The 22,222-nt window shown below is 38.5% G+C and overlaps 1 protein-coding gene across 4 annotated transcripts in view; it reads left to right on the forward strand.

The window, feature by feature from the left end:
• VPS41 (VPS41 subunit of HOPS complex) overlaps positions 1-22,222 on the forward strand; it is a 110,596-nt gene that overhangs the window by 35,568 nt on the left and 52,806 nt on the right. For all 4 annotated transcript variants that reach the window (XM_064705053.1, XM_064705052.1, XM_064705049.1 and 1 more), the window contains 3 exons: positions 11,141-11,215; positions 16,739-16,801; positions 17,937-18,002. In XM_064705053.1, coding sequence (XP_064561123.1) covers positions 11,141-11,215; positions 16,739-16,801; positions 17,937-18,002 — 204 coding nt within the window. The remainder of the gene's footprint in view (positions 1-11,140; positions 11,216-16,738; positions 16,802-17,936; positions 18,003-22,222) is intronic.

A 22,222-nucleotide genomic window follows, 5' to 3' on the forward strand; every position in this document is an offset into this window, starting at 1 on the left:
CTGTAGCTGTAGGTGTTGGCTGAGTTTGAGCATTGATAACCCAGTGTAATATTTAACTATGCCAGGAGCATAACTACTTATGTTGTTTTCAGCCAGGAAAGGGAATTCATTTCCTTATAATATTTCTGCATCTGTCTGATTCCATCAGTGGAGATATTTTCACTGATTTCACTAGCCACTGGGTTTGGATCATTTTCTGTAGCAGAGTAGTTGACAAGCCAAAATAATTGGGAAAAGTACTTACTGAAATTTTCCATTGCAGGAGCTTACAGAAAAAAAAAAAAAAAAAAAAGAGAGAACTATGAAGAAAATATTGGGCATGTGTGGAGAAACAGTGGCTCCATGGGATGATGTCTTCTATCTTGTGTTAGGTCAGAGATTGGGATGAGCACCATGGCTGTTCAGAAAACCTTCCTGGAAATGATGTTGGCACAACAGTGCATGAGCCCTAAGCAGAATAGTCAACAGCCCCTTTGCTTCTTCAAAAGTTGTTTGGTGGATGCACCTATAAATTAATCTCTAAAAAGAAAATCTCTCCTGACAAGAGCTTTCACTGTATGTCCTGCTTGGCCTTTTTCATTAGTCACATTTCTGAAATGTGGCTTATCATGAGATGGAGTAAAATTTCATACTTTCCACTTCAAGGATGGAATTCTACAAAATTCTGTTAAATACATTAATGACAGTGGTAGTATTCTGTTAGAAACAGGCAGTGAAAGTGCCCCTTAAGTTACATCCTCAGAGTTTTAGATATGTTTTGGGGGCTGTTCTTCAAAGCCCATTTTAATAATTCAGTAGCCTCTCTTGAAAGTTTATATTTAAAGATGAATTCTCACAAGTTCATTGTGTTTGGCAAACTATTCTGAAAAGAAAGCAGTAACAGAAATTGGTGAGGTGAACCTCTACATTGCCTGGAATAGTCTTTCTCCCCAGGGGGTGTTGGGTTTTCCAAGGAAGATCTATCTGTCACCAGCAGACTTTCCTCAGCCCTCCCCCCGTACTTCAGCCTTCTCCATGGCTGTGTGATTGGGAATATTGCTTCATATTCTCAGATGGCTTTAATACACAGGTAGCAACAAGAAGTAGGGAAAGGCTTAGGACATAAAATTGTTGAAGAGCCCTACAGTTATACAGAGGATGGCAAAGGGGATCTGGGGGGAGAAGGAAATGGGAGTAGTTTGCTTACTTTGGCACAGAGTTCCCAGGAGGATATCTCCTTACACTGCAGTGTTTTAATGGAAAAGAGATTTTTCTTTGGATCCATCAGGAATTAGCTAACAGTTTGATTCTGCTAGGAAGTAGTCGAGGCTTTCAGTATAGATTTGGTTTTGGTAATAGTTCCATCAATCGTAAACAAGCATTCTGATTATCTAGTAACTACGAGAGATTTAGGGAGATCCCTTGTTAATATTTTTTTTCCCCTTGGATGTTTTGGTTTTTTTTTCCTTAGTCTCTGCAGTTGACAAATAAGGTTAAGGGATTCACTGATGTGGAAAATATTGAAATCACTGTAGGCTTTTTGTTCTTTCTCACTGTCTTAGACTATATTTGAGAGGCTTCTTGTCCTCATATTCCCTTAGTTTTAGACAAGCTTTTGAGATCCTTGGTTTTTGTAGATAAGGTCTGCCTTCCTGCAAACAAGATAAAAGTTAATGTTGTTATTGTTCTGTGTCCCAGACCTTGTCAGTCCCCTGAGCCTTCCCCCCTCCCTTTTCTTCTAACCAACATAATCTCCCATTTTTCATTTGGAGAAGACAGATTCAAGAGTGTTATAGGAAATACAGTGGAGCAATAGTTCCCACCAGAATTTCATTGCTAATATTGTTGAACTAAACCTCTTCAGTGTGAATATTAGTAAATTTTCAGGAAATGAAACTTTAGATGTTGTAAATATAGAGTATGCTTCTTCATTGCAGGCAGTGGTGAACATCTTTTTCTTTAATTCCTACAGCTGCATTTTCAATTTAGACTTTTGTGTTATTTTGCTTTGTTCCTCAGCTATGTGTAAATACATATGTGTGTACTTCTGTGTTTTTATGGGTAAATCATGGTACAGCATTAGAATTTGGATTTCAAGGTGCTTTTGCCTGTATTGTATCAATGAAACTTTGCAAATATGCAAAATATTTGTGGGTCAGTGCAACACTGCAGCATTTGGAGCAAGAAAAGTGCATGGGTTCAGTTTCTTTTTAAAGACAGTTCCTCAGTACAAGAGATTTCTGGGTATGAGTGTTTTGAAGTCAAAAGAGGTGGGACACAACATATAATACAGTTGTGCTCAACTGTTGCTGAGGATTTGGGATGCTTTTCAAAGCCAGTTCCTCATCCTACATGGAGCAAGGTTTGTGTTTTGTGAGGATCTTAGCTTAGTTATGACAATAACTGAGGTGGTTTGTGTTTGCAAATCAGTATTTTACACTTGGATACCTCCGCCATGGTGGAAATAATACAAACATAATAATGGTAGTCCCTACTCCAGTAAGCTAACCATGTATACAACCAAGTATACCACCGTGGGTTGATTGATCATATTGCTGTACACTGGAGCTTTACATGCTTGTTTATGTGAATGGCATGCAGATGAAACATGCACATTTAGGAGACAGTTTTTTTATTACAATGCAACTTTGTACTTAGTATGGAGAACAGGCAAATTGCATGTACAAAGTTGCATTGTAATAAATCTGTACATAATCATTGTACAGATCCAGACTGATAGTCATGTAGCAGAAAAGACCTTTAGGTGTTTTTCTTCTTTCAGTATATACATATGTATGCATATGCATGGTATCGCGTCCCTCTGAGGGAAACTGCAAGGAGTTCTTTTGGAAATGGATGATTAGGAACTAAATTAAGCCAAACAAGGCAAACGTTGTATCTGAGAACTGTTTATTAGTGATGAAAAAAAAAAGAAAAAGAAAAAACGAAAAGGGGGCTAGAAAAGAAGGAAGGAAAATGGAAAAGGAGGGGAAAGGGCAGGGAGAGAGGGGGGAGAGCAGACAGAGAGGAAAGGAGGGCGTTGCCACCTGCGTGTCCGGGAAGTGCCGCCGGTGTCCGGGCGGTGCGGGGCTGGCTCCGAGCGAGCCGACGCGACTCTCGGGGAGGCTCCACAGCAGACACGCGGGGCAGGCGCTCCGACCGAAGGCTCAGGACCCTGGACAGGGTCGGGGCGAGCAGCGCAGTGCCGGGCTCCATCGCAGCAGCCGGGTTGAACGCAGGTAGATCGGGCAAGGACGCGCGGGCCAAGCGGCAGTGTGGTGGTCAGGGACACGGGGAGGCAGGACCGGCGCCAAGGCAGAAGAGCCAAAAGGCAGGCTGGGGTCAGGGCAAAGGAGGGAGCGAGCAAGGCAACAAGGGCACAGCAGTGAGCAGTGGCGAGCCCCTCAGCAGGCTGAAGCCAAAGGTAAAAAGCAAGTCGCAAAAGCCCCCGGCCACAAGACAAGTCCCCAGAAAGACACAAAAAGCATAAAACCCAAAAGCCCCTCAAAGCAAAAAGCATAGTCTCCAAAGCCCCCACTGCTCGTGGTGAAGTTACTTTTTATACTCTCTGTCTCTTCCCTAAGCCTGCCTGTTGGCTGGAGACCATTGGCCCAGTGTAACCTTCCATGGCAGTCCATTGGTGGTGACCTTTCATTGTCCGATTGAAGAAGCCTCTCTGGGGAGTTCAGTGTCTCCTACTGACTGTCCCTTGGGAGGTGGTGAAGTCCCATGTTGCCAAGTGAAATCCTCCCAGAGACAAGGCTTGCCTCCTACATGTGGCAGATGTGCAACCCCTTCCCCATGTGCCCCTGGCAATCAGTGTTGAGATAAAGCTAAATTGGTTCCTCACACACAGATAAATAATTATGTTTAAATTAATTTAGGAAAAGTTTATGAAAAGTCTTTAAAAAGAGTGGGTGAAAACACTGATTTAAGAGGTTGTAGAAGTGATGGGAACCTCTTGAAGTAAAATGAGCTTTGCTGTAAGTATGATTGAACACTGCTTTGCTTTTCACACTCCTAATGTGCATGTGGTTTGCCTGCAAACCATGGCTAAAAGGCATGAAGTCACAGACAACTATTAAAATGTTTAGATTCCTAGCTTGTAAATATTGCATTTCTCACAGCATTGGAGTGAAATCCAGTCTTATGTTTCATGTTCATCCAGTTCAAATCCATTGGGATGCAGCATTTGTGAAAGAATCAATTATCCATTTGTTAGTCGGGGGAGCTTTACAAATTATACATTAGCAGATTGATTTCTCAGGTTCACCATTGGGGGACTGATTGTATAAGGTGGGTTGATGATGAGTGTCAGGGGAGAAGGAGTTGCCACAAAGAACACAATTAAAAGAAGCTTTCTGAGTGGCCATGAATTTACTCCTAATTGAAGAGCTGGCTTAATCCATAGTAAGAGCATTTATTTCAAGCATTTTACATTAGGTAATTGATTATCACATGAGGTACATTTGCTGCTAGATATTTGATTTTCCTTTCCTTTAAATTTAGGATTTTGCAAAAGTCTGCATTTAGATCTTTATGTGCAAGTGTCTACTAGCTTTCTCTCCTGCTACCTAAACTTCTCTTTCGTCCATTAAGGTAATGGTTTTTTTTGTTCTATAGTGTCAGCTTGAAATTATTGATTTTGAACAGTCAAACTTACTTATGTTGTCCAGAATTCCAAACATGTCTCCATCAGAAAGAAAACTGAAGCTAATGGAAATTCAGCTGAAGGTATTTCTTCCTTTGCTGGTACTTTAAAAGAGTATGAAATTCTGAAGCTATTCCCAGGTAAATAATTTCCATTCCTAACTAACAGGATCCAACTTATTGCCAAACTTGAATTATGATGCTTGAGAAATTAAATGTGTATTATTATCTCTTATACAGTACTGGAAGTATCATTGTGATCACAAAGTTGTTGTGAATTTTTACTTGATTGGCCTAATTGTAGGGGTCCTGATAAGGTACAAAAAAGATTATCCAATGTAGTGCTAATAAAATAATAAATAGTACTTTTACAGCATTTTGTACACAGGTGCCTCTGGTTTTATGACATGAGGCTTAAGATTAGATCATCTCTATTATATGGTCTAAATTTTAGATTCTTTTACATGTTACAGGTTTTTTCCAACAAACATTTAAAATACCTTTACAACAGTCAAGTGACCAAATTCCAGTGTGTATCATGGTTCCAACTGTGTCAGCCCTTCAAATTATGATGAGTTAGTGATGACTTTTGTCTTCTCTAACCTTGAGTGATTCTTCATCTTTTGTAGACATGTAAAGGTAGATCGGGCAGGAGGGGTATTTATTCCTTTACTGTAAAATCCAAAGCCTGTTTTCTTTTGTCAGATAAATAAATTCGTCAGTGTGTTAGCTGGACAAAGCTTTAAAAAAAACACAAGGGAAAGGCAGTTGTAACTTTATGCCTGAGTTTATAACATTTATTAAAAAAAAGAAAAATAAGAGCAAGGTGGAAGAGGGTGACCGACAATATTATATGTGTTCCTCCTTTCTGAAATATGAAAATTATCCACACAGTATTGGATGCAGTTGAACACAATTAATTTTGATGCAATTTAATTTAATTAATTTAATACAATTAAATTTGAAATAGTAAGTAGCTTTGCTGACTGGCACAAAAGTATATTTAAACAAATGATGGTTATGGAAAGAAGAACTGGAACTGATTCTGGAAGAAACACTTTAGTTTAGATAATATATGTACCAATTTTATCTGTGGTCTTTTCTTTCTTATTTCCTGAATAGACTGAGATCTTGATTCTCAAACAGCTTTCCAGTGGAACATAATTCTGAAAATCATAGGCTTGACTGTTATTTAACTCTGAACAAGAAGAGTCTGGTATTAGAGTTCTTCCTGAAACTTTATTTTAAAATAATGCATGTAATATTCAGCCTGGACTATCATCACTTTCTGAGCTCCACAGAAAGTTCTGACTTGTAATGTCAGCAGACAGGCTAATAGTCAATGTGCTAGTTTGACCTGAGTACAGAAAAAAATTTACTCTGTGTTTGCTTTGCCTTGTGTATATCATTTCCTGTCAACACTTAGCAACACTTAGGAGGGTTGTGTAAATGGGCAGGTCTCTTTTAGTTGAGTTCAGTTGTTTTTCCTGATTGTCATCTGTGTATGGTGGAGACAAAGAGGAAAAAATAATAGGAGAAAGAAAAAGTAATAGCAACTGATGAAGGTGTTGGGCATGCAGAAGACTTGTACCAAATTGCTACTTAAAATATATATGCTGTTATGAAATACTGTATCATTGAATTTCTGTTTAGAAATAGAACAAGTCTGGAAGTAATGTGCACTATTTTGAATGTGAGAAAAGTGTAAGTACTCTGCAATCACCCTTTTTTTCCACTGACAACATTCTAGAATCTTAGAATCACAGAATGTTAAGTGCTTAGAATGTAAAGATTACATAGTCCTAATCTTCCCTGCCATGAGCAGGGACACCTCCCCCTAGACGAAGTTGCTCAAGGCCTTATTCAGCCTAACTTTGAACAGTATCAGGGTTGGGATATCCACAACCTCTCTGGGCAACCTGTTTCTTCCTCACATGTAGCCCAAATTTTCCCTTTTTCATTTGTACTCGTTACTCCTTGTCTTATCATTGCAGTTCCTGATGAAGAGTCCCTCTCCAGATTTTCTTGCAGGTCCCTTTCAGGTACTGGAAGTTGGGGTCTCCATGCAACCTTCTTTTCTCCAGCCTGTACAGCCTCAGCTTTCTCAGCCTGTCTTCATAAAAGAGGTACTTCAGTCCTCTTACAAACTTCATGACTCTCCTCTGGACTTGCTCCAACAGTTTCATGTCCTCCTGATGTTGGAGACACCAGAACTGAATGCAGCGCTCCTGTTAGGATCTCACATGTGCAGAGTAGAGGGGCAGAATCACCTCCTTTGACCTGCTGGCATTCCTTGTGATGCAGCCGAGGATTCAATTGTCTTTTTGAGCTATGAGCACACACAGCTGGCTTGTGTGGAGTTTTTCCTCACCTGTAACCCCCAGATCTTTCTTAGTGGGGTTGCTCTCAACCACTTCTCTGCCCAAGCCATTGGTGTGTCTGGGATTTGCAGTGACCCAGGTGTAGTGTCGGCAATTAAGAGAGACAGGGACTCCATGAAATAGTCAAAGAATCCAAATTTTTTGTGAAGTACAACTGCTTATATACTTATTCTAGGAAGACTAGTAATGTTTTACTACCAGGATTAGGTTAATCATCACGTAAACAAACTTATGCATTTTACAACATCTCTTGCATTTTACATCTCTTGCTTGAAGAGTTTGATGTAATTTTCTTTTTCTGGTAAGTCTGTCTGATTTAATCTTCTTGTAATCTTGATTTTATCCTCAAAGTTCTGTTTGCTATTACCAAGGCATCCTGTTATCAAATCTCTTATGCTAACCAGGCCCAAAGTCCATAATCTGTCTTGTGTGTCCCAATAGTGTAGGACCTTGCACTTTGCTTTGCTTCATGAGGTTTGCTTCAGCCCACATCTGTCGAGGTCCCTCTGGATGCCATTATCCCTTCCCTTCATCGTGTCAACTGCACCACACAGACTGGTGTCATCAGTGAACTTGCTGAGGGTGCACTTGGTCCCCCTGTCCATGTCACCAACAAAGATGTTAAACAGTATCGGGCCCAGTATGGACCCTGAGGGACACCAGTCACTGATCTCCATGTGGCAATGAGCCGTTGACCAAAACTCTGTGCACGTGGCCATCCAGCCAGTTCTGTATCCACCGAGTGGTCCATCCATCAAATCCCTGTCTCCAGTCTGCAGACAAGGATGTCCTGCAGGAGTTTGAAATACTCTGCATTTACTCCAGGTAGACAATGTCAGTTGCTCTACCCCTGTCCACCAATGCTGTAGCCCTGTCATAGAAGGTCACCAAATTTGTTAGGCATGATCTTCTTCTCGTAAAACCATTTTAGCTGTTACCAGTGACCTCTTTGTTGGCTGGGTACCTTAGTATAGTTTCCCATAGAATCTGCTGTGTGACCTTGCCTGGCACAGAGCTGAAACTGACTGGACAGTAGTTCCCTGTATCTTTCACTTTTCCCTTTTTAAAAATGAGGATTATATTTCCCTTTTTCCAGTTATCAAGGACTTCACCTGACACAATTTTTCAAAAACAATGGATGGTGGCTCGGCAACTTCATCTCCCAGCTCCCTCAGGACCCACATATAAATCTCGTTGGGTCCCATGGACTTGTGCACATTCAGGTTCCTTAAATGGTCTCGAACCTGATCCTCTCCTACAGGGGGCTCAGGATCTTCATCCTCACAGTCCCTGCATCTGCCTTTCTTGACTTGGGTGGCATTGGAACGCTTGGCAGTGAAAACAGAGCGACAGAAGTCATTGAGAACCCCAGCCTCCTCTTTGTCCAGGGTAGCCTGGTCTCTCCTGTTTTCTTCCCACATCTTTTCTATCCCTGGTCTCTCTTTTGCTTGCCGCATACCTGTAGAAGCCCTTCCTGTTATCCTTAGTATCCTGCAGGAGAGGTTTTGCCTTACTGAGCACTGTTAATTACCTGAATAGGATCATACATTTAATCTCCAAAGTATTGCCATATGGCTTTCACATTACAACAGATAAATTCCCTCCTCCTGATCCTTGTCTTCAACATTTATGTAAAGACAGCTTATGTAGTCCACTTTACCTATTTTCTATGTTTCATTTTTTCAGAATCAAACTTTTTCAAATCAAACTTTTTCAAAGCCATTTGACTGGAAAATAGGAATAGTGTGGACTGTAGGATTGAGCCATCAGCTCCTCTGGTGTGTCCTGGTTTGTGTCATTTTGTCTTAGGTTTTGTTGCAGAGTGTCTCCAACAAGGCCCATCACACTGGAGTGCTGCCAGATCTGCTGTTGCTGTGCTGTCAGTCTGATGGTGGATGTAGGTGCTGGAGTAATGAGAAGAACATGACTAGTTGAACACTGTACCTAAGTGTATGACCCTGTGCCAAGGCTGTACTACTGAAGACAGATGTTTTGTCTTTGCAATTGCAAAATAACAAATGAAGAGAAGAAACTTAGTGGGAAAGTTGTGGCAATGGCAACTTAGATGCAGCCTGGAACAAAAAAACCCATATCACTTCCATGATGAACTCAATTAAACTTTCTATGCTTCTCTTCTCAGAATGCCAGAGGTGTTCCTGGTAGTAGAGGGAATGGTGCAGAAATGCTTTTTCCCAATGGCCACCCCTAGACAGAGGCAAAGTGTTCTCTTGCACCTTGATGAGCAAAACAGAAATTTAGAAAGGCATTTTTCAAGGCAAGGCAGGAATGAAAGTACATGCTGTTTATGAAGATTCTAGAAAGTCAGACTGACAACTGATACAGGATGCCTTACTCAGCATCCTCCAGTCTTGGAATTAGCCAATTCTGTGTGTAATATCTGAGAATAGAGCTTTTACAAGGATGTTGGCCACACAATCAGGTTGATGGGCTTGAGCTGTACTCCTCTGCTGGTACCCTCTAAATGTGACAGAAGGAACACAGCTGGGGAATGTGCACCAGCTGCCTGCCCTGCTAGTCATGCACTGGTGTCTGACCTTGAAATGTAGCAACTCAGCATAACCAGTCTGTGGCAAACAAAAATACTTCTGGAGCACATAAGTCAAGGAAAATTGGTTTAAATTCCCAGTGAACTATTTTGCAAACAACACTCTGTAGCAAGACCACTTTGTAATAGGCAGTAATTTCAATATTTCCAGGTGCCATTTTGTGTCGAGACCAGGAATTATATGTTTTGTACACAAGAAAGCAGGAAAGCAAAAGGGCAGTGTAACTTTCCCAACTCATCAGACAACTATGGCAGTGCAGTGTTCAGTTGTTCAATCAACCTTGATTTTAAAAAAGCTTCTAGAAAATATAATTTAGGCATATGATATTTTCAGAGTGGATGGGAGGAAAGCTTCCCTTTCTCTGAGTTGGAATTTGTTGTGTGTGTGTTAGATTATGGGGGGAAAAACTTTCCAGAGGGTGTGAAAACACCTCAGTTCATCTGCTGTAGAATAGCCCATGTAGAGAGTGTGTTTTTATATACTTATTATATACTTTTGATGCAATTCCAATTGCCATAGCATATATAAGGACCTGTGATACTTCAGACACAGTTGTGTAGCATCTAATGTGATCCCACAACTCTAGTGCTCTTTCAGTGACACTTCGTTTTTACAGAAACATATGATGGAATTTCTTTTATCATGCTCAGAACCACAGGAGTGGTCTAAGTTGTGGTTCAATCCATTCTATTTTTTATGAGAATAAGCAAACTCATTCTTAAAAGTGTAAGAGTCTTACCTGTGGGAAGATCCTTTAGTGATTCTTGAAATGATGAGCTATTTGTTACAGAGAGTGAAATCAGGATCATGGTGCATAAGAAGTTTCTGGTGCCTGAATATAATTGACTTGGTTTTTGTATGCAAGAGGATATGCATCAGGTTATCCAAATGATGTTATGAGTTAGCCCTCCATACCTCAGGTATGAGTAGCTGTTTAAACTAAGTAAACAGTAGCAGATACTGTCTAACCCTGTAGGTTAGAACCAAAAGTATATTTGGATAGGGAAGGGAAGATTTATTAAATTGGGATGGTTTTCAGGCTTTTCTCCGTATTTCTCTAAGAACAAGTTACTCTATGTTGCACTTCAATACCTTCTAATACTTCTGAGAACAGTATTAGAGCCAAAAATGAATGTAAGAGAAGGAATTTGAAAAAACAAATAATTACAGCCTAGCCATCAGACCAAAATAGAAAGTCTCCAGTTGCCCTGATGCCCCTGTGGTCGCCGTATTTTATCCAAAGTTTTGATAGCAAGAACTAATAGCCAATGGTGCTCAGGCACAGATGCTTAAGGTCTGGGAGCCTGGCACTTCATGGGACTTCCAGAGCTCTGAGGCAGGTAACTGCAAAAGGAAAGTCAAAATTTTGGAGTGGGGCAGAAGGCTGGAAAGAAGTCTTTTGGCTTTGTCGTAGAAATACCTGTTCTGTAAGGATTTTTTGATTCATGCAACTAAACATTACTCAGTCGTTAAAACGTAAATCTTTCAAAGTGCAAGGAATGTTAAAGCATGTCCTTGGTGATGTAACTTTAAAAGTATCTTTTCCTTGTTTTCTTTCTCTAGAGCCCAGTGAAGATAAATCAGATCAGCCTGGATGAAAGTGGAGAGCACATGGGTGTTTGCTCAGAAGATGGGAAGGTACAACAAATCTCTTTATATATTTGTTGAGGTAGCAGGTAGTCCTAGTATAATGCTAGGATAATTGTGATAACCTGTGGAGTTGATTCCTGCATTGAGCACCACTACTTTGACCATACATTTTGAGAACTGAACTCACCTTTGAATACTCAAAATTAAAGTCAAATATATTTTGCACAAATATGCTGTAGGAAAAGTAATTACAAGAATGTCAATAATGTAACTGCTATTAAGCTGATTAACAGCTGTGACAGGAGGTCATGTCAACTTAATCATTACTGCTGTGCCAGTTATACTTCAGTGACTACTCTGCTGTTCCTGCAAGACAGTAGTTTAATGCCTTTCTGCTATAAATCCACAAAATTGGATTTTGTGGACATGATTTCTGTGGGCTGGTGGTTTTCATTTTCACACACTTTATGAATGTTTCTCTTGAATTACAGAATCTTTTGATAAACAATCATAGTTTATCAGAAGAACAAAGTGTCTTACAACAGCCACATTAAATAAATGTAAAATCAATATATGTACAGTTTCTTAAAAAACCTGCTTCCTTGACTGAGGACATATATCATTTGTGTAGTGTATAAGTAGCAATTATCAGTGCTTCTCTGGAATGTTGAGCTGTGACATTTAGTGGTTTTGGTGATTGATTTTCCGGTTATAAGAATGTCTTTTTGTTTTTTCAGTATTTGATGATGACAGTATTTTCTAATGTTGGTTTGCAATGATAAAATTCTAATGCACAGTGTGTATTTAAGCTTATTTTTGGTATAATGCCCGTGTACAAATGCAGTGCATTAAAAGTAATCTAAATAATTTCTCAATATCCAACTTACTTCTCAGGAGAACATTTCTTACATAGTAGACTTGGGGGAGGAGGAGTGTTGATAATGCTAATGTTGCATTCAGTTGAAATTCTTTAAATTAAAATACAGCTGGAATTTGCAATGGGAAAAATGGGGAAAGATCCACTTTACACTGTGTGCGTTTGGGTTTTTTCATTCCAAATAGAATTTTTTGTCCCTCAACAGGCAGGCAGCCAGTTTGTGTATCCAGGCCTTTTATTTCTGAGAGATGTCTTATGTCAGTATCTTGGCACAGTAATTAGGATACTAGTGCCTATCAAAGTGGTTATAGAATTTTACATCCTGTGTGAAACCCCACAAGAGTGTCCTGTTTGTCTAAGCAAGATAAGGCAAGGGTCAGTAATTGTGCAAGCTAATAAAAATGTTGAGCTAGCATTGTTGGTTTAGGTTTTCCTATGGTGTTGGGGAGCAAGCACTTACTGTGAGGGCTCCTCAGATATGACTGTGGATGACTGTCAGTAATCCACTGTGCTGCGGTGAGACTGCAAGCCATACACATTTTTTTGTATACTAAGCTAATATTAAATACACTTATTTCATTTCAGATATACTGAAAAACCTATAATCACTACTCTGGTGTGGTTCTATTTGAAAAGACTTCAATACTTTAAATGGTGACTCTGTCTTCATTTAGTGAAATAGCAGTTGTGGATCCCGTGTATGACATTGCACACTATACAAGGCAGTCTAAAATACAGTGCCACAGCCACAGGAACGTATTATGCAATATTCAGCATAGTTGCATTCATAGAGTCCAGGAACATTGATGCTTCATCATATTCTACACTTGTGAAACACTCATCTGGAGATTTGAAAGATGTGGGTATTTTAGAAGTTAGGTTTTCCACATGATCCAGAAAGGCTCATGTCTGTGAAATAATCCACCCCTAAAATTGATTAAAATAAATTTATTAAAATAAACAGTTTTATGTTGTGCTGCTGTATAAGAAAATGGCAGATTCCCAGCCAGATAATGTAGCACTTACAGATTCTGGTCATAAAAAAAGTGTAACTTTTGTTCCTTATAGCTCTTAACTTACTACAGTGGGAGTGTTGATATTGTGAGCAGTTAAAATACTTGTACAAGTAGTTACAAAGTCTGTATTAACTTGATTAAATATGTAAAAGTGGTGACAACCTTTTTTTTTTAAAAAACAAGGGGGGAAAAACAGTAAAGCAGTACAGTAAAACAGTTTTGTTTTCTCAAATCAGTTTTAAACAAAAAAGCAGATGTAAAGAAGAGGCCTGGGAATTTTGAGTCAGCTGCAAGTATATTCTACCAATTAATGAAGATATGTTCTCTTTTGCTATAAGCAGAGTGCATTTTCACATATCAAAGTGGATCCAATATGATAGAGATGGAAGTAATTTATTTTCTTGCAGAAAGGCCTTGTGATGAGAACCTCCTCCTCATATCTGTTCTGCTGGCTGATATATTTTATTTTAGTACTTTTTTTTTCTGACTCTCAAACTAGATTTGATCTAGCTGTATAGACTGACGGGAGAGCACAGAAGAACAGTACAATTTTCTAACCCTCTTCTTGGCAGTCAACATCCAGACCCAATGTCAAAACCTGTCCATGTATGTCATACATGTCCAACAAATGCTTTGGGAGCCACTTGCAGCTTTTCTGTACTAAGCTTTTGGTTCTTTGAAAACCTTCCTTTCTAATGAAGTCAGCTGCAGCTGATTGCCACTGGCATGGAAAGGAGCAGAAATCATAACCAACACCAGCCTTCTAGTCTAGCTGCTGGGTATTGAAATGTTAGGGTATAAGAGAATTTTTGTGCTCAAATAAATAGAACAGGAAGCAGGCTGGCATCCTCAGAATTGTGGAGATTTTTAGATTGTTTGTTTTTTTTTTTTTGTGTTAGTTTTGTATGTAGTTAATTGTATATTATCTTGAAAAACCTGGATATGACTCCCGATTTTGCTAAAGCTTCCATGTCATTACATAAGAAGAGTGTAATTGGCACTCTTATTCTGGCTTCTAACTTTTTTTATATGAAGAAGTAGAAATTATATTGAAAACTCATGTGCTTACATGTTTTAGTGTCATCTCTAATGCCTGTAACAACATTGATGTTAAGGATATCCGTGAATTATATTGATAATTTTTCAAGAAATGTGACTTGATTTCCTGCCTTTGGTCACTGAAGGTTGCTTACTTTTTCCACATGTGAAAGCGAAGAAGCAGCTAAGTCTGGATGCACTGGAGTGGTGGGTTCTGGATATTTAAAATCAGACAGGACTAGCAAAATGTAGTGGAATCATAAAATCCTTTTTCCAGCTGCCTAAGAGCATCGTGAACAGAGTGGACATGGAAAGTAGAAATAGATAAATCCAATATAGGTTTGTAATAGCAAAAGAATCACTTTCTTTCTGAAGAATATGAGACATTAAGAAGTAATAAACTGTTAGATGATGTCCCTGGAGTAAACATGATAGCATGTATTTTTTGTGGAATTGTTTTTTCCTCTTAGCTCACTCCATGTTGTTGTAATACTCCAAAAGAAATATATTGCTGTATTCAGTGATATATTAGGAAAACGTTGAAGGCACTGTTGCTAATTTTGATTAATTACTTTTAATTTGAGAGGGGTATTTTGTAATTTTTGAGGATTCTGCTTTCACAGAATTTGTAGTATGTTTTAACTGTGCATTTTCTTTTTTTTTCTCCTTTCTTTTTTCTGTCTTATTTTCTCTTTCCTCTGTTTCTTACTTTGTGTAGGCTATAGTACTGAATATGATGTGTCAACTGATGAAAACAAAAACCCATAAAGCAAAATCCTCTAGACATCAGCCCAAAGGTTTTCTAGGCTTACAGCCAGGTCCAATTCAAATACAACCCTTTGGCTGGCTTACATAATCACAGCTTTGTGATACATCTCACAGTCTCCAAATATTGATTTTTCTAATCCATTGGAGCAGTAGCTCAGCCCCACACAGTGCATGCAGAAGTATTTTTAAAGTGTGTTGTTAGAGGCAGTATATTCACTAATGAGTAATGGACTGAGCTGATAATGCTTAGGAGATGTATCCAGGAGACAAGCTTGAAAGGAAAATGAGGTGCAGGGAGATGTTTTTAACTTCACGAGACTGCTGAGCTTTGAGGCACTCTAAGGATGTCCTAGTTCCTTGTAGATGGCTTAGTTCCTCTTGTAGTTTCCCTGAAGTTTAATATATTTACTTTGTCTTCTTGACCATCTGCAGGAATTTTGAGTGTTCTTGGGTTCTGAATTGATCTTTATAGAGCAATTAAGCCTCACATTTTGTGGCCCATTACTGATATTTACTGACTTTATTCTTCAGGTCTCTCTCTAAACGGATTTATATTTTCTCATTACTATTATTTTTTTATTTTTCCCCCTGAAGGAATCATGATGGGAAGAAAGAAATAAGGTTAAAAGATCTTTTATAACTTTTGAGTCCAATGCTGAACATGCAGAGCAGAATTACTGAAGGGATTACCTTTTCCAGAAAATTTTCCAGAAAATAATGAGAGCCTATCTGAGAGCATTCTTAAGTAGATTTGCTGTCAGATACATTTCCTCACTAATCACTCCATGGGATGCTCTTTTTTCTCCCTTCCTCCAGTGGTGTTCATCCCTCCTTGGATGAGTTTGTTTCAACAATTTCTGACAGTGGGTGGAAACCTCTTAAAAACATAATGAAAAAACAAACCATTTATTATTCTTCCTGGAAAACATAGTTAGTAAATCAGTTACTAATTTCTGGCCATAAGTCATCAGCCCCATTTTATTCCTAAATTCTGCAGGAACTAGGCGGTCAACTATCTCATCTGAGAGTAAGGAAAGGGAATATTTTTTATTGAATGGGAAGACATGAATCCAAAAGAGGGCTGTACTTAAAATAATCTGGAGGTACCTTATTCTGTAGTCATATCATCTAATAGTATTTCATTAACACTTGATATCTCTGTACTTGTTCTGAATTAAAGGGAAGGAAACATTTTAAAAATCTGTTCATTCTCTTGACAGTAGAAACTTTTTTTTAAATTCAGTGTTGATGTTTCTTCAGATGGATTAATTCTGATAAATATGATTGCCTATGGTTGCAACTCCTTTGCTGACTCTTAAATGTACTGATACCTCGATATAAGTGAGAAGGGAGAAATCTTCAGAGAAAGAAATTTCCAGTGATCATGGAATAAAACAAAACAGCACTGTATGCACTTGGGAGGATGCCTAGAAATATATGGAACTTGGATTTCAGGCTGGTTTTGCTTTATTGTCACAAGTTTCTTTTCTTATGTAAACCCTGTATTGCTTGGAGGGAAAAAAAAAATCCTACCATTCTTTCTCAGAAAGGAAGAATTTTTAATTTATTTTCTCCTGAATGTTATTCTGTTGCTCTTACCATAGTTAGGTTGCTATCTGTTAAACAGATTGGATCAGCCTAAAGCAAAAGGAACTTATTGTTTTTACTGTGATTGTAACAAAAACAAAAAGAGGAAAAATATTCATAAAAGTATTTCTGTACTGCTGCAAATATTAGAGATATGTCACTGTAGAAGACCAGCCATATCAATTAGCTCTGAATTGTCAACTGTGCCTTCCTTTAGGAAAAAAGACGTAATTGTTCAGTGTAAATCATAGTAAATAATTTTCATTTTTCAATATACTTTTTCAGGTACAAGTGTTTGGATTATATTCAGCAGAAGAGTTTCATGAAACATTTGACTGTCCTATTAAAGTAAGTGCTTGTTTTAATCTATAGTAATTGTGGTGGTGTTGTCTTTAATAACAGAAAGGTCACATGCAATATAAATGAAAGAGAGGAATATCACTTCCTTACAATGTTATTCAAGTAAATAGGAAATAGTTTTCTATCTCAATCTAAAAGCTTTTGATCTGGTTAGGTAGGAAGAAAGCCAATCTTGGTTTTGTAAGAAGTATTTATTGAGTTTTTCAAATACAAAAGGAAAGTGAAAGAGAAATTGTCCTCTTTCAGGTGTTACCTGTCTCACCATATTTCTTTGTAGATTTGTGATACAAATTCTGAGGGTTCTGCTAAATGGGGGGTCAATACTTTGCAACCAGTTCATATCCATTAAACCTGCCTCAAAATAAGGCAATGGGCAGTGATACTGATGAGCCCTATCTGAAGGGAAGACTTGAGTTTAACTCTGCTTTAGAAAAGTGTGTCTGTCTGGCTGGTGAAAAAAGGACATCTACTAGGCATATAGCAAAATCCAGTACTTTTTAACAAGAAACATTTCTTGCAGGAGGAAAGGTGATGTGGGCAAATGTTTGCATTTTGCTGCTTGGGGTCTTCCATGTTGCAGCTGCTCTTTAGGGTGTGGGGGAAAGGAATGAGATGGTTAAGTTTTCACACGTGCCAGATGTGACATGCCAGACTTGCCTCCAAGGGCCTTTACTGCTCATACAGCTGGATCTCCACTCTTGACATTGTAACACATAAGGCAAAGAGACTGTGTGAGGTGCTACACAGTGTTGTCCTCTGGCAGGGCTGAGGTGCGTGTGCCCTGCAGGCAGGCCCCAGACCAGATTTAACTGGGGTAGCTTGCTCACAGCAGTCCTGTTCTGATTGGTCCTAATTCTGCAGCTTGCTCTACAAAAAAGTAGCTGTTCAATGCAACATGATGCTCAGTGTCACCCTTGTCCTGCAGCATATAATATGAAGAATTATCTTCTAAGAAAAACAACCAAGTGTCTGAAGCAACTAGGCTTTACTTCAGAGAAAGATCTCAGCTGTAATACTTGATAATTGACAAAGGGTTATCTAGTTTAAAAAGTGATGTGATGCTTCATGTAAACTCTTGTTTAAGCCACAATCCTCTCTTTCCCTTTTCCCCCACCATCCCCAGATTGTTGCTGTTCATCCTCAATTTGTAAGATCCCACTTCAAGCAATTTGTAACAGGAGGAAAAAAGGTAAGCATTCATAATGAACTTTGGCTACCTTTAAATAGCCCTTGATATAGCTCAGAAGGCTATGTATGTGAGTTATAACACCTTGAACAAAGACTTCTGCTTTTTCCTTCTATTTATGCATTGTATTCTAAAACATTGTTAATTAGAAGTGACTTCAGGGGGAAAGAAAGTGCAATTTTTATGTTAAATACATGTCACAACAAGTTGAGATTCAGAGTAGAAATACCATTCTGTCTGGATAGCCTGAAAAAAAAGTAATTTATATGTTCTGGGCCAGATTTTCTCCATTTTAATTTGTTGAAGTTAGACCTTAAAACTGATCATGTTACCTGTGGGTGATTTCTTGGGATGGGGTTTTGTTTCGTTGTTTGGAGTTTTATTTTAAGGAAATAAACCCAAGTATCTTCATCAGCTCTTGGCCATGGTGAGGGGTTTTGTTGGTTTTTTTTTAAATGAACTAAGGGGAGTTCTTGGTATAGTAGAGCACACCCCATTCCAGGCACTTATATCTCTAGGTAGTCTTCTATTTGGATTCAGTCGGTGTTTTAAATGTACATTAAGTGTGTTATTAGTGTAGGATACAATTCTAAGTTCCAGATTGCAGATGTTTCCATGTCCTACAGGTATCTTATATCACATTGCATATTTTCAGTCAAAATACGAAAAGTTTTATTTGGAACAATTTCTTGAATTCCTGGAATTTTATTTGCCTTCTGTTAAGAATTAAGGATGAACAATCCTCACAGATGCATCAAACCAAACACCATTGCACTGCTCTTTACCAGCATGCAAAAACTACAGGCTTCTAGTGCTGAATGCATCTTAAATTTCATTAACAGTTCAGTAAAATGTTTCAAAGCACAGCTGTGCTTTAGTTGTTTAAGTGGTGTGTGTGCTTGACAGATTTTTCTGGCTGGTAGAAGTTGGTGTTGTCCTGAAAATAATGCACAGTCAAGTGTGTCTTTGTCAGCCACCAGTTTGTGAAGCTTTTTAGTGCTGATAAAAGGGGCATGGAAGGAGAGGAGCAAGGAATTAATAGAACAGGCTCCGTCAGGTGGTAAAAGATCTTGCATTAACCTGATGCCAAACAGAAAAAAACATCAGGGAGTTAACACATTCTCTTTGGTTATCTTTGATTACTTGACAGGTTGTTTTATATTCTGTCCTCTGGGGAATGGTATACTCATTCTTAATACATTCATGCTTTGCTGAGGAACTTTCCTCCTCAGAAAAACTTTAATTGACATCTTAACATAAGGTATTTAGCATTGAAGCAAATGTCACTTGACACCTGAAATTTGATTTTATTGGTACAGAAAACCAACGAATAAAGTTTTTAGCCTTGCAGTAGAAGCCTTTCTCCTTCTCTCCTTTCCTCCTAAAGGAGCATATGTACTTCTGTAAAAGCAACCACAAAATGCTTTTTGAAAATTCAGAAAGCTAAATTCCACCTACTAAGAAAGCTACTTTCTTGCTTTTTCTGAACATTTACACCTCTCCTTAACTATAAAGCCAAAGTGTAGTATTGAGGCAGCAGGCAACAGGCTGCTAAGAGTGAGGAGAAGCAGGCTGAAGCATACAGCCTCAGGCTGTGGACCTCACCACTCTCTCCCTGTGTCTGGGGGATTGTGCCTACTTAAGCAATGTCAAGCCACCAAAGTGAGCTCCTTCAAGGAGGGGGACAGTCCTCCTGTGGCTCCTGAGGTCTGTGCACTTTTAGCCTTGGCATGTATACACTAACTTCATCCCTGATAGCTGGCAGTGGTGGGAAGCATGTTGCCTGTTGTCCTCATCCACACCAAGGTAAGAGTAACAGTAAGAGTATCTTCATTTTGGAACAAATGTAAAAGAAAAGCTTTGCTTAAAGCTGTAATGGTATGCTCCTTGCCTGAGCTGCATTAAAAAACATGGTATATATCATGTGAACTCTTAATCCAAAAGCTTGCTGGATCCATTTTTGTTTTTACTTTCTGAGAATGGTGACATAATGTGTGCAAGCAATTTTAAAGTGGAGTGAGTTTTTTTGTTTGCTTTGCCTTCATTTGTTTAGAAAAATATTCTCCATAACGATATAAAATGTGTAAAAAATACATTTTTCAGTTCAAAGATCCACTCAGGGCATCCTGGAAATATTAAGAGATGGAAGTGGGAAAAAGACCCTAGCAACATGCTTCAGGGATGCACATTGCAGGTCCTCAGTTCCCTACACAGGTGGATGTCTGGAACTTGGGTGAATTGCTGTGTAATGCTGGGATTTGCTACATCTTAGAAGCTCAGCCTGACCTAAAGCTGACTTAAGAGCAGTGCTCCCTAGGGTATCTGGGGTAATCATTGTGAGTTGTAAGCTTAACTTTACTGTGCATTTGTTTATATGGTTGCTTAACTTTGCTTAAGTAGGCATATAGAGAAGCTTTTCTCTAAAATGTATTATGAACTAATTGAATTGTTTGCATATTAAAGCATTAGTTTTTAAAAGAAAAGAACTTCTGTTAAAATTGAGATAATATTTTGGGTTGGTAAAGCTTATTTCACCCATTTTCCTAAGTGAATTTATATTATCTGTGCCTGGAAATAAGGCAGGTACTGTGGAAACTGACACTGTTGCAGTGAGAAGCACTAGGTGCCATACTAAAAGGAGGTGCTTCCTTGTTCCCCTCCTCATCTCTGCAATTAACCACAGCACCGTTGTGCTTATTTGGCAGATGATGGTAACCCTGAAATAATAATACTGTATATTGTAAATAATAGGGGATTTCTGTCCAGAGCAGACAATAGAGCTTCAAAGCAAGGGAAAAGACAAATACTGTGTTATTGCAGGCCATAACCTTCTACCTTTTAAAAAAAGGCTCTAATCTCAAAAAATAACAGGGTAAAAGCCAACTAAATGAGAGTGGTAAAGCTGAAAACAAGGTTTTCTTGATTTAACTCTTAGAGTGCTGGTCTTCCCCTATACATCAACTAAATAAATGTTTTTGTGAAGTCCAAGTATCCGTTATGTCATGAGGGTTAAACAGACAGAACTAATAAAGAAAGAAGACTGAAGATTATTTCAGATGCAAAGTCCAGGTATCAGCTACTGTGACTTACGTAAAGACAAGGAGAGCAGGACAAGTTGAGATTCCTCTCTTGGCAGAGACATCATCTCTATTAACATCAATAACTAGATGCAAAGGTTTTTGTAGAGAAACACTTAGGAGAGTGAGTCCTCTGGAGTGATTGAGTCACTCTGCTGAATGTGTGCTAATAAAGGCGTTTTTTGAGTCTTCTCAACCTAGCATGGTAGTGGGGACCCAGCACAAATTAAGCAAATGTATTCTGAAGGATAGGAGTAGAATATTCTGTATCATAGCGGACTGGGTCTCCTCATTTGCCTAGGACATCTATTTTGTATAATAAATATTGATTTGCATGCCCACTCTGAAACATTTTAAGGGCTAGAGAACCAAAATAAAACTGATTTACCCAGTGACTGTCAACAGTGTCATCTCTCTATATCTATCTGTGTCTATAGCTACACAACATATTAATGAGTTTTTATATATATATTTGTTGGAAATATATATATAAACCTTTTTAATAATGTCTGTGTTTCTTTCACTGCAGAAGATACACTATAAGAACTGATCTTCAAATACAGATGTGTCTGATCGTGTTTGTCCCATTTATCCTCCTAGAATTAACGTTTAAATATATCAATGCTTGTGTTTAAATATTAGACTCTTTTTTCTTTTATAAAAGCAGAGAGAACTTATTGTTATCTGGGGGAAATTTCTTATTAAAGAAAAAACAAACAAAAAAACAAACAAACAATAAAAACTATTTCAATGTCAGAATTTTGGACCCATGGTAGCTCTTGCCTGAAATGCAAAACAAGACAATCTAAATTCCTTTCCACTCCAGGTGGAGCAACAACATATACATAGAAAGCATGGTGATTGCAAACAGTTCAGAAGTGGAAAGAGAAAAGCATTGTTGAGGATCTGTGACTGCTGTTAGGGGTAGTGGAATTTCTATGTTAAAGTCAAGGAATGTCTCAGATATTTTTTTTTAATTGTTGCTTTTTAGTGTCAGCAGATGCACTTTGTGTGGTGAGTAAGTAGATGACCTTACCTCTGAACCCTATGATATGTACTTCATAATAACTGAAGTACTTTGACAAATTATTAAATTGTCAGGATGCTGTTTGCAGCACAGTCCATTTTTAGAAAGCAGATAGTCAG

Source organism: Zonotrichia leucophrys, chromosome 2 (assembly GCF_028769735.1).
Source record: "Zonotrichia leucophrys gambelii isolate GWCS_2022_RI chromosome 2, RI_Zleu_2.0, whole genome shotgun sequence".
NCBI classification, from domain to species: domain Eukaryota; kingdom Metazoa; phylum Chordata; class Aves; order Passeriformes; family Passerellidae; genus Zonotrichia; species Zonotrichia leucophrys.